Raw genomic sequence first — 12,633 nt, 5'->3', positions numbered from 1 at the left:
TCACGACGGAGACTGAAATCGAGGACCGTGAACTAAAATTTCCTGTTTTCCAACCACGGATTCGGAAATCGTGTGAGCTGTGAACTGAAATTATACCTCAGTTTTTCAACCAATCAAGACCAATACTCAAATGTCTTTTTTTTTATAGATAACTAACCTACGCATAGATTCGCACCACCCATCATCACCCTTGCTCGTCGTGAGGAATTGACTACTGAAGTGCTCAGCAATCTGAACGCAGCATGATCGGTTATCAATAGCTGAAGACCCGAACCCTCAAATTAAATAAAGTTGATCTTATTTGAAAGCTACCGTCACGCTGATTCTGAAAATAATACATTAAAATTTCATTAGGACAATGGAACTGACCCGAAATAGCCTAAAAATCTGAAAATCGGCATCGTGCAGCGATGCAGCACAATCACCATAACAACGGCCTTTGCGTTGTTGCGATCGTTCAGAACAATGCCGATTTGCAGACTTTTGGGGTGCATTTCGAGGGGGTTCCATTGCCCCGATAAGATTTTAATGTATATTTCAGAATCAATGCGACAGTAGCCTATAAATAAGCTCAACTTTTTTTAATTTGAGTGCTCGGATCGTCAGCGATAGGATTAGCAATTATGTTGCGTTCCAATTGGTGCAATAAAATCCGAATCTGGTCCCACTGTATCAACATTGTGCAGAATCCCTGTCCCTGACACTATTTTCGTGTCCGTCTGAAAATATACAATAAAATTTCAATAGGGCAATGGAATTACCCCGAAGTAGCCTTCAAAATCTGAAAATCAGCATTGTTCCAAACAATCGCAGCGACGCAGCCCTATAACGCGTGGTTCGGAACAATGCCGAATTTCATACTTTTGGGTGTATTTCGAAGGCGTTCCATTGCCCTGATTAGATTTTAATGCATATTTTCGGAATCATTGCGACAGTAGCTTTCAAATCAGAGCAACGTTATTCCAATCTGAAACGCAACATGTTTTTTACATAACATGTTACGTTTCAGTTTTGAACTTGATTAATTGGAAAACACGTCCCGTTTTCGGTTTTAAACTTGTTTATTTCAAAAACACGTCGGCGTTTTCCGTCGTTTAACGTGTTTTTGGAAAAAACATGCAAAAAACACGTTAAATACACGGTTTATTTTTTACAGTGTGGGACGATAAAATGTACAAAACACCAAAGTATGGAAGCATGGAAATGTCGTTCCATACCATAATAGATTAAAATCTTCCATTTTATACCGTACTTGCATTGTTCCATATTCCATACCAATATATCGATCCATACCATACCATACTTCCATACCATACCATACCTAAGTGTTGGAGGTTTACCTAGGCTCCTCCTCGCCACCTCATCCGCGCCAGCGGTGTCTTAAAAAAGCCTAAAGGTGGGCCGTGCTATAAGTCGGCAGTTACGGAAAATATGAAGAATATCGGCCTGGTGTAAATGACCATAGCAGTCGACAAACACCATGAATACCCCAAAACAAACAAACAAACAAACCATAGATTAAAATCTTCCATTCCATACCATACTTGCATTGTTCCATATTCCATACCAAAATATCGATCCACACCATACTATACTTCCATACCATATCATACCATACCATGCCCTGTGTGAAACTGCAATCATTTTCCGATTGAATACAGCTATAAGGCAATAGGATACTGGCTCTCATCACTTGGGTTACGGCAGGGGTCGGCAACCTTTTGCTAGTCACGGGCGAAATTTCGAGTTCACAACATTTTGGCGGGCCGGAATTTTTCTTTACTATATTTATCGCTCACGTCGGTATATTACCCTACAATTCTGCAATCTCAATCATACAAATTACAAAAATAGCAAATCACATGTATTTACACTTCAACAACGCAGGATAAATGTGACACTTGGCGCAGCTTGCTTTGTGAAAGGTTTTCAATTTCTGGTAACAAGTCAGACGAAGCAAGAATCAGACCATATTCTAAATGGGTGTGGGAATAGGCTACGTGATCTTAGCTTGCTTTTCGTGAATTTCATTGTTGAAAACAAATGTCGATACCATTTCTTTAGCATTGTTGCTCAAGCTGGGATGAAGACCCATTTCAAGAACGTACTCTCTGTCAAGGCTTTGACTAGTCATTCAGCGATAAATTGTCATTCAATTTAACTGCATCGCATTTCAAATGGGCCCATTTGAAATTTTCTGGCAATGGTTTTGGCGTCCACATTAAACGTAGTACTGAGTAGTCAGAATTTATTTTGTACAGAACGGATGTCGAAAAAGCGGGTGGAAATTCAGTCATTAAATTTCGTATATCACACTTACAAATGTGTAGTGCTGGTACCGTACTAGGTTACTCTCCTCCAGAGGAAAGTGAGCATAATTTTCTTTGTACTGTTGACATTCCCAGAGTCGTAGTTTTGTTTGGAATGCGTCTCAACATCTCATGTATTTAGTTGTTTCCCCTTGAAGTTGCAAATTCAATTTATTTAGACGTGACGTTAAATGTACTACTAAAGCTAGATTAGATACCCATTTCCGATGAAAAGATGAGTCGGCGATGTTTGTATTTTCAAGAAAAGTTGCTATTTCATTTCTCAGTTCATACACTCGAACAAGCATAGCTTCTCGATTTGATGCGCGAACATGGCAGATAAACAAGACATCGCCATATTGATGCTCTGCTTCTAGAAATATCTGAGGTAGGGTAACTGTCGGTGATTCAGTATGTGAGACAAAATCAGCTTTCACCATTGTTTTCAAAACACTATTCAGGTTTGTTGTCTTGGCGCAAAATGTCTTCCGGCGAATTAAACGACAGATGACTAACCTACGGACGGGAAACAGGGAAAGTTGATTTTGAGTTTTTTGAAGCCGTCGTCTCCCGCTATTCCCCAGCTGCTAATTTTCCCTTATACGTGGGAATGCGAGCAAGGATTTTCATCCCTGATGACTATCAAGTCGCAGAAACGAAACCGACTTGTTGCGCCCATACATGACTTTCGATGCGCTGTAAGCAAATGTATGCCACGCATCGACAAGCTGGTGGAAAATGAACAAATGCAGCCATCGCAATAAATAAATTGACTTTTGTTGTGTGCAGTTATTTCATTACGCTGTTCTTCTTGTGACTGGTGGTGAGAAAAACAATTCCATACATCCCCTCAACCTTGGCTGATAATGCTTAGTGCAGGGGTGTCAAACTCAAATTGCATCGCGGGCCGGATCGAAGTCATGAAATCAACTCTACATCAACTCTATACCAGTGAATCTGATCACACGGGATCAGAAAGGATAAATGTTCGAGGGTAATATGTAAAACTACTAATATCAATGACGAAATTCATTGGTGAATCTGAATTTTTTTCGCACTTTGCGCGACTATGATGACTTTCTTGCTTAACATTAACAGTAACCACTCGCGATTTTGTGCGCATAGTAAGCATATCATTGAATAGATTAGTCCGGAGTTCGCCGGAAATGGACATAGACACTTTAACCTGGGTATTTGGCGTCCATCAGCTCGTTCATTTCGACAATGCCCTGGAATGCGGCCGTAGGCTACACGAGTAGTCGAAATGCGGCCGTGAATGGCAAAAAGGTTGGCCACCCTTGCTTTAGACATAATCTGGCGTTGAGCTGCGTATGCGTTGTGATGAATACAAGACGTTGTAATTTGGTTTATTACTGTGGATGTGATTGATGATATAATCTTTTTTTCAATGTACTCGGAATTGCTATGCGGGCTGGATAAAATCGTCAGGCGGGTCGGATCCGGCCAACGCGCCGTATATTTGACATCCCTGGCTTAGTTCCAAAGAATTAGTTAATACACCTCGCATAGGTTAAATACGCGAGTATGACGTCACAAATGGTGGAAACGCCCGTAACTGATACAGGTGGTACGCGAGCACTGCATAAAACCTCAAAATGGTACGTGGGTGGAAAAAGGTTGGGAACCACTGACGTATAGGATACTTTATATCGGAGCAATGCCGCATTCTTTCTAAGCCGTGCTGCACTGCAGATTGGAACTCATTACGAAACGGCGGGCCGTATTCTCGTGGTAACTAGTTATTTCGTCGCAGGCCGGACGATTTCGCTTGGCGTGCCGGATCCGGCCCGCGGGCCGTAGGTTGCCGACTGTTGGGTTACGGTGATCGGCCAGTCAGCATGTGCTTCGTATTTTCTATCGGCGGTACGGTATCAGGTAATTAGTTTATTTGCTGAGGAAGAATGAGTATCTTCTCATACGTAATATTCACATGCATGTGAGAGCTGCGTCATATCACAGGAAAATAAAGGCGTTTGCCATTTTACTTGATTATTGGTCACATTGTGAATGATCGAATATATCAATCTGCAGAAGATTTTCGCTATCCAGACGAACTACACTTTTAACGCATATCAATATTACCAGCTCGCCCACTCCACGTATTCACCGTCGTTCCATCTGTATGCACCTTCTCCGTAAATATCTGATCCGCCGATCCAAGCTTTATACCCACTGCGGTGCGTAAAGGACGTGTAGTTCAGTAGGTGAAATTGTTTCACTACCAGTGTTGGGATCAAGTCAGTACCTTCGAGTCACGAGCCCTTTCGAGACGTTGCACATTTTGACTCGAGTCAAGTCAAGTCAATCGATTTTCGAAGGTGACTCGAGTCAAGTCAAGTGAAGTCGAGTCACGAGTCAAGTCACAATTCAAGTCAGATTGAATTTTCGAAGTATGAGTAATAATTAAAAGTCATTACATTTTACTCGCTGCGTGAAAGACAAATTATTGGCCATCTATCTTGAATCAAATAAAGAATATACATGCGAAAAGGCATTGTATCACTCAGGCACACGTAGAACTGCTAACAAAATACGTGAGTAGCTGTATAGTTGTATGCAACAGCCTGTAATTATTCCAAAATTGAGTATCGAATAGGAACCCTCGAGAAATGGAAATAAATTAATATGGTACAATACACTATCTATACCTTATCTAGACATTCGTTGGAAGATAAACGCATAAACTATATTCGTTCGATTTAAATCATACAAGAGGGTGGGTAAAGGTGAGCCCTGCGCAATGTAGGCAATGTAAGGTGAGCCATCTAAGAAAAAAAAGATATGTTGATATTAGAATAATTCATTACCACTAAGACAACGTAAGCTCTGATCATATCGTTTGCGATCAACTTATTTGTGATGTGACAAAGGAGGATCAGTGAAATGCACAAACAATGAATGACTGTTTGCTCTCACAAATGAAACTGGCGTATCGCAAACAATCCGAACACACACAAAATACAGTGATTGATAGACACTGTTTACTTGACGACATGAAATTGACTCGTGCGTTTTGCTCCGATCCACGAGTCAAGCCACATTTCTGGAACGCCGACTCAAGTCAAGTCAAGTCATTTTTGCGAAGTGACTCGAGTCAAGTCAATTCATACGAAAAAGTTGACTCAAAGCTGACTCGAGTCAAGTCATCCCAACACTGTTCACTACTTACTTTGCAACGTTCGCAACGGCTTGATTCAAATTTGAATACTTCGGCAGCACGAGCCATCCACCTTTGTAGTAACAATTCAATATAGCCCCAGCGAAGATTGTAGTGTCTTGTTCACCGACATAAAATTTGAGAGTTGTTCCTTTGTACTGAGCAGTCTTTTTAAGAGCTGGAAATGCGGTGGATGAATTGATACTAACCTATCTTTGCTCATGCAACTCCTTCTGTTCTTGCCTATAGCATTTTTACATACCGAGTTCACCTCCATACGGAACGAATTGAAAAGTATATTCATATTGAAATGAACCCGAATATTTTCGGCTGACACTCGTCAGGGGTAATCGTCAGCAACTAGTAGAGAATTCGAAAGAACAGCGTATATCAACAATGCGCTAATCTTTCGAATTCTCTACTAGTTGCTGACGATTACCCCTGACGAGTGTCAGCCGAAAATATTCGGGTTCATTTCAATATGAATATACTATTCAATTGTATATTGAAGTTCTGTACCACAAAGAAGCGGAACGAATTGAATGGATTGCATTTACTAAATGAACACTGTGCCACCGTCCCACCGTGCGACAGCCGCAGGTGGACTAGGCATCGCGCTATGTGGCAAGTGAAGGTGAACCATACTCGACAGTTACTTTTTGATCGCTCGAATTGCATCGTCATTATGCCCGCAGTCCATGTGCCGGTTTCATTTACGCAGTTGCTTTCTCATTTTTGCCGGCCGCTTATATCAGTACTAATTCAAAATTGGTAATCGAAGCAAACAAATCCCTGAAATTTTCAGTCAACTGAAGGATTTATTTAGCGCGGGTTTAAGTGAACTGTCTCTCCTCCATATTCGATTCCATACTACTGAATACTCGTATAGTCCCTGTAAAAAAGTAAAATGTTACCTGCAAAGGTTAAACTGAGTGAGCATATGAATGCGTTTGGTCTGAGCATCGTTGGCGTCGTGACCTTTAGGTATACGTACGAAATCTGTTAAAAGCTCGGATATTTATCAGTTGCACCAAACACAAGCATATCGACACTTCTACAATTATAAACCATAAAACTGAACCGTCTATATCTTCAGAAAATCTATCTTCATTTTGGCAATTGTTTTTTGACAATCTTATTCTCATTGCTCACCACAGGCAATAGTTACCAGAAAAACGATATGACCACTGATAACTGCCTTCCAACTGCACTCAGAAGCCGCGGCGGGTCCGCCAAAGGGTTGACCTTTTTAGCTATGAGCACCGCGAATGTTGCGGTTAGGCTAGTTTTTATCCACGGCAATCCTAGTTATGCAATTCAAATAAGTCTCTTGAGGAAGTCACATTAGCAGGTCCACGCAAGTAGTATAGTAGATCTCTCGTGATGCGCCATTGTGGCTTATGGGCCCGCTCGCACGTCGCCGTGAAAACTCGTGTTGGCATATCGCGCTTTTAGACCCCCCTTCCGCTCGCACATCGCCATTGGTTCTTATGGGTGCGCTCGCATGTCGCACTTTCGGGTATAGGCATCTCTCGCACATCGCCGTGAAAACTCGTGTTGGCATATCGCGCTTTTAGACCCCCCTTCCGCTCGCACATCGCCATGTGTTCTTATGGATGCGTCGGCATATCGTACTTTCGGGTATAGGCATCTCTCGCACATCGCATGGAAAACTCGTGGTGGCACATCGCCCTTTCGGGTAAAGGCATCTCTCGCACGTCGTACTTTCGCATGTCGTGCTTTCGCGTATAGGCTGTGTTGGTGACTCGCCATGTGTTCTTATGGGCGCGGTCGTGATTCGTACTTTCAGCCATCTCTCGTGCGGTGTTGAATATGCACGAGTCACCAACAATAACCGCACAAACGGAAACGCGGCTTGTTGTGAGGATTAAGTAGTGCGACCTATATTTCGAATGACCTGTGCGCTGAATTGTTTCACGGCCAACCGCTACTATCGATTATTACACTATTCCATTCAGCGCGAAATAGTTTGATCGTAAATTATGATATATGATGTCGTAGTTTAGTCGTGTCAAATGACCGATCGTGTTCTCTTTTCTCGCTATTGATTGCTACCTGAATAATACTTTCGGCTTATTCGCTGTTTCGCGCCTACAGAATAGTCTGCTGTTCACAACCACAACAAGAATCACAAGTATACACATTTACACATTCGTTTATTACTCTGAAATCAAACTCTTCACAAAAGCACGTACAATCGTATCATTCACTTTTTTATCATCGCCAAAATTATCCAAGTATTCTTCGGCTGAAAACCCTTGAGCTCTTTTTATCAAGAATGCGATAGCATGATCTCCACACACATCCGAAGTTTTACTTTGTAACTGTTTCCCAGTCACAGAAAATTCATCCGGCTCCAGGAATCCGATTATCTGAGGTTTTAGTGGTCCGAAACCTAGTGAATCATGAAAATGAGTATCGTCATCTCTGTATATAGACACCCAGTGGGATCCGGGCAAACTCGACTCATCGTAATTAATGACGATAGCGAATTTTCCGCTAATTGGTTTCTTCGGTAACTGGTCTACTGGATAAGTTCCTAGATATAGACTTTGTGTGTCAGGATGGTTATAGAGAATATCATTGATCTCAGACGTATTCATATTTCGACGACTTGTCTTTTTTGATTCAGCTGTAGAAGATGTTGAAACTCCTTCAAACATAACAAGGTTACGGAGGTTGGTAACGGCTTCGATGTAGTCAAAACCAGATGCACAGTTCCTGTCTTATGAAGTTGATAACATCCCAAACTATTATCGGGCGTCAAATCAAACACAAAAAGAGTGTATCCATTGACATAATCTTTGCGTGAAATATTTAAAGGTGCCTCGGATTCCCAGCGACCTGTCTGAGAGAATAGTGCCATATATCCTTCGAGTCCGCCATGTTTATCAAAATCGAAATGAAATTCGCGTCCGTTAATTTGACGCCCATCCACACTTAACGAAAGATTTTGAACATCAAAGTGTTTAAAGTTGAATGGGTTTTTGGTCCGAACACCGTTAAATGTCGTGGTCTCAACTAAACCAATTACGATCTTCTTTGGCATGGTGCCGCTAACTAACTCTCTATCAATTTTCGACAACCCCGCCGCGAATGTATGAGTCGACATTTGTAAGCGTATCCAGGGATACTTCGCAGTATTCTTCTGTAATACAGACTTGTGTGCCAAGCTTACACTTTCAGCGATCTTCATCTGTTTGACATACACCTCCATTTCGAGTAAAACAATTTGTACATCTTCCGCATCACCAAGCAGACAGAAATTATCTTCGTTACGTGTAAATTTTAATTTCATGTCGACATTATCCAACATACATCTAGACTGTTCAAAAAGACCCATTCGAATTTTTCCGATCAACTCTAACGGAGTGCTGTTTTTTGTAAGGTCTTTTCGTTTAACATATCCAGTATTCGCTGCACCAAGAACATCCATAGATCCAGCGACATCTTTATAAAAACCTTGTCCTTGCACAAAACTCTCCGAGGCACCATGTGTATCATTCAACAACCGAGAGATATAAGCTTTGTACGCATGACAATTATCCGAATTCGTGATAACCTCGTTTGAAATAGTTACATCGATTTGTTTGAAAAGAGAATCCAACATGTTATTGACCAGGCCCACTTGTGTATCGTTTGCTAAATCAGTTCCATCGCGTTTAGTGAGCTTCAAACGTAATCTCAAGAACGTGTTTTGTAGATCCATATATCGATCCGTCCTTGGTAATTGTACTTCCATGACATTACCTAAACTATGGGGTTTGACGACGACATATTGCGATTCCTCAATACTGGTTTGTGTGTGGGGTATACTAAATATGTTTAATCCCGAGTTATGACATTCTCTGGAACCCGCGTGCATCAACATAGTTCTTAGTCGAATATATCCTGTTGTTTACGACGACGTTTGGATGAAGTGTTCTTTGACTTTGTTTTTTTCCTTTTTATAGCTTTTGGGGTTAAAATTTTATCAATCACTCGACCACCCGCTTGTTTACTTCTCTTGACAACACTAGACTTGATCGAGTTACCCCGTAATAGATCTCTCGCTATTTCACCTCCAGTCCGTAACAATTGACCGCCGGCGTATTTCGCAATAGGTGTCACTAAACGACCGAGTGATTTAAACAAACTCCCGATACCGGAACCGGCTTGAACTCCACCACTAAAATATCCATAACCATCGCCTGTCTGGTTATAATGACGATGGACAGAATGATGATCACACGTGAAAACAACTTTCATAATCGCTTCCTAATGTTAAATGTAGCTTGCAATGAACGACTTATTATATTTATAGGTTCCCCAAACTCATCCCTGAGGTAAAGACATACAGAGTCTACAACATCTTTTGAAACAGGGAAATAATACGGATTTGTCGCTACCCAATTATGCGTGACATCACCAGTTGTCAGCGGTATAACTCGTAATAAACGCGCTAACGTATCTCCAAGTAAGTGAGGGTGAATAATATCGCAATACACAAACAAATATTGACCAATCGCCGGTTCGGATAAAGTGAAATCGATCTCCATGAGGGCTAATTCGCAATATCTCGTTGGGATGTTGTTGATGGTGAGTAGTCTGTGTTCAAAATCAACACCAAGCATAGAGGTGGTTAACGTCACTATTTTCATCGTGCGTGGAGTGTCAATGTGGTCTCTATATCATGTACTAACTGACCGTATTGATCTCGGATGGTGATTTTTATATCGCGGATGTGGTTAATCGATACTGGGAAATAAAACGGTTTTTCATATACAACTTCTTGTCTCATACACGTCTCGGTATTGACTTGGATCACACGAAGCAATTGACTCATGTAATCACCCACCGGATGATGTCGTAGTACATCGATATACACAAAAAGATATCTGAGGTGGGGTTGAGTTGGTTTAGGTTTGATCGACGTGACATTACATACCGGTGTCGACACTTGATCAACTACACTGAAATAATTCGTGAATATGTCCGTGGGGTGGAGTGTGATACGTTTCGAGTAACGAATTCGGAAAAGTTCATCGTTGATTCTTTCGGTGAAACAGTGTTTGAAACTTTCAGATAATATTCTTCGCGTCAACTCGAGGTTGTTTGCATAACTCCCAAGTGGTGTTAGGTACGCGTCTACTATTCGGTCTTTCTCATTATGTAGCTCCCAGAGTGCTTGATCGTGATTGATTATAATTCGATCAAGAGATTCACTGACAAAACTCATATCCATCAATGCGAGTTCATTACAAATAATTTCATTCGGTAACACCACTGAGAATTCGCCCTGGGTGCCAGACAACGTGATGTAACTCATATTGAATCAACAGCTCTACGACGGAAGCGTAGGGTCACTGTCACTGGTGCTTTTCGAAATTTAATAGGGTTGCCAGATGCATCACGTAGATAAATTCGTATCGTTCTAAAATTGTTTCTCGCTAAAGCAAAGAAGTATGGTTTTGGGAATATGTTGATTTGGTTTTCATTCGGTTTAGCGGTTACAGTAACCACCCGTAAAAGTTGTTGCAGCTTGTTACCGTGTGGTCTTGGTTGTATCAGATCACAATACACATAAACCTTATCAATCCGTTCCAACTTTATCGCGGGTGTAAAGATAAATTCTACCACTCCACGGCGACGAGATACAACGCGTCTAAATGTTATTGTATCCAACACAGAACCAAGTGGTATCAATCCGTAAGGCTCGGGTGAATCATGCGTGGTACGGGGTATGTGTTTGGCGCTAGAGTCTGCGGTATCGGTATTTATGGGTACACCGCGCTTGTGTCTTTTTTTACTCGTGACTAATCTTCTGAATGTGATTCTAAAGTCTCCGAACCCTTGTAAAATGAAAATGTCCCCCATGTAATATTTCTCGTACGATTCTAACATTTCACCGATGCTGTAATACGATCCTTCGGGAATATAATACCGATCGGTGTATCCATTCGCATCGACAAACCCAAAACCGATACTTTTCGCTGTCACTTCAATTCGCGGTTGAAAATCATGGGGGAAGGTCAGCTCACATAATCCTAGCTCATGGCGATTCATTTCTAATTCTTTGTAAAGTTCCGTTTGAAAATCTGTGCTAGTATTCGGAAATTTATCCAAACTCGCATTCGAAGGTAGAGTCAACAACATTTTATTGTTTCTTTCAACATATACGGTGAGGTGATGGATTCGGTAATAAATACCCAAGTGAAGAAGACAGTAGCGTTAAATATATTTCACGATCCACCCCGACAGAAATTTGATATAATGAAAACACGATTACACACACTAACATACAAATCTGTACAATAAACACAATCTGGTTTTTCAGACTGTTCGAGACTTGACCCATGCGAGATGAGACGGGATCAGAATCCATAGTTTGGTTGAACAACATTTTCAGCGTCTATTTATACAAATCCGAGACCCAGGAATTAAATTTAGACGGGTAACCCAACCATTTTACAAGATATTGCGTTTTCTTTCCTTTCTTGCGAGTAGACAGGATTTTCTCGATATTATAAATATTATTATTTTTAGTTATTGGTTGTAATTCTTCACGTTGGAATCTACCGTCTATAACTTCACCGTGGTAGTCTTTCAACTGATAAGTAGGAGGGTCACCTTTACGACATTGAGATACGAAAAAGATTTCTTCGGTCCAACTCGCCCAGGCACTTTTTACAAAATTACCACGTGATTTCGAAATCCTGACGGGTGTGCCGATAGTTAGTTTGGGTTTTTTAGGGGTCATGTCGCCGTATAACCTATGGAAAATTTGTTCTTGATTTGAATAATCAACATCCGCTGGAGGACACCCTATAGCCACGTGAAAAGTAGTGTTATACCCTCGACATATCTCGGACAGGACATTGACATAATTCAAAGTCTTATTATGCGTGAAATAACGGTATAACACTTGCTTCACAGTACGAATAACACGCTCGCATATCGATGCTTTCAGTTCACTATTTGTATGAAAATGTCGCACATTGTTATCTTTTAAGAAAGTCTGAAACGTACGATTAGTAAACTCAGAACCTTGATCACTTTGAATAACATGAGGTATACGATCCTTAAATATTTCCTTGAATCCACGAATAATACCTTGCGAGGTTTTGTTCTTGAGCGGATACAGAT

At 41.1% G+C, this 12,633-nt stretch overlaps 1 protein-coding gene across 1 annotated transcript in view; it reads right to left on the bottom strand.

The window, feature by feature from the left end:
- Positions 1 to 6,505, bottom strand: part of LOC145438068 (uncharacterized) — a 73,687-nt gene extending 67,182 nt beyond the window's left edge. The window contains exons 1-3 of the mRNA XM_080315450.1: positions 6,402 to 6,505; positions 5,500 to 5,665; positions 4,413 to 4,502 (exon numbers count right to left, since the gene is read on the bottom strand). Of these exons, the coding sequence (XP_080171576.1) occupies positions 4,413 to 4,502; positions 5,500 to 5,665; positions 6,402 to 6,450 (305 nt within the window). The 5' untranslated portion in view covers positions 6,451 to 6,505. The remainder of the gene's footprint in view (positions 1 to 4,412; positions 4,503 to 5,499; positions 5,666 to 6,401) is intronic.
- Between the last annotated feature and the right edge of the window lie 6,128 nt (positions 6,506 to 12,633).

This window comes from Botryllus schlosseri, chromosome 4 (genome assembly GCF_051294905.1).
Source record: "Botryllus schlosseri isolate E-star chromosome 4, Bs_hap1, whole genome shotgun sequence".
NCBI classification, from domain to species: domain Eukaryota; kingdom Metazoa; phylum Chordata; class Ascidiacea; order Stolidobranchia; family Styelidae; genus Botryllus; species Botryllus schlosseri.
This window is presented reverse-complemented; position numbering and strand designations above follow the sequence as displayed.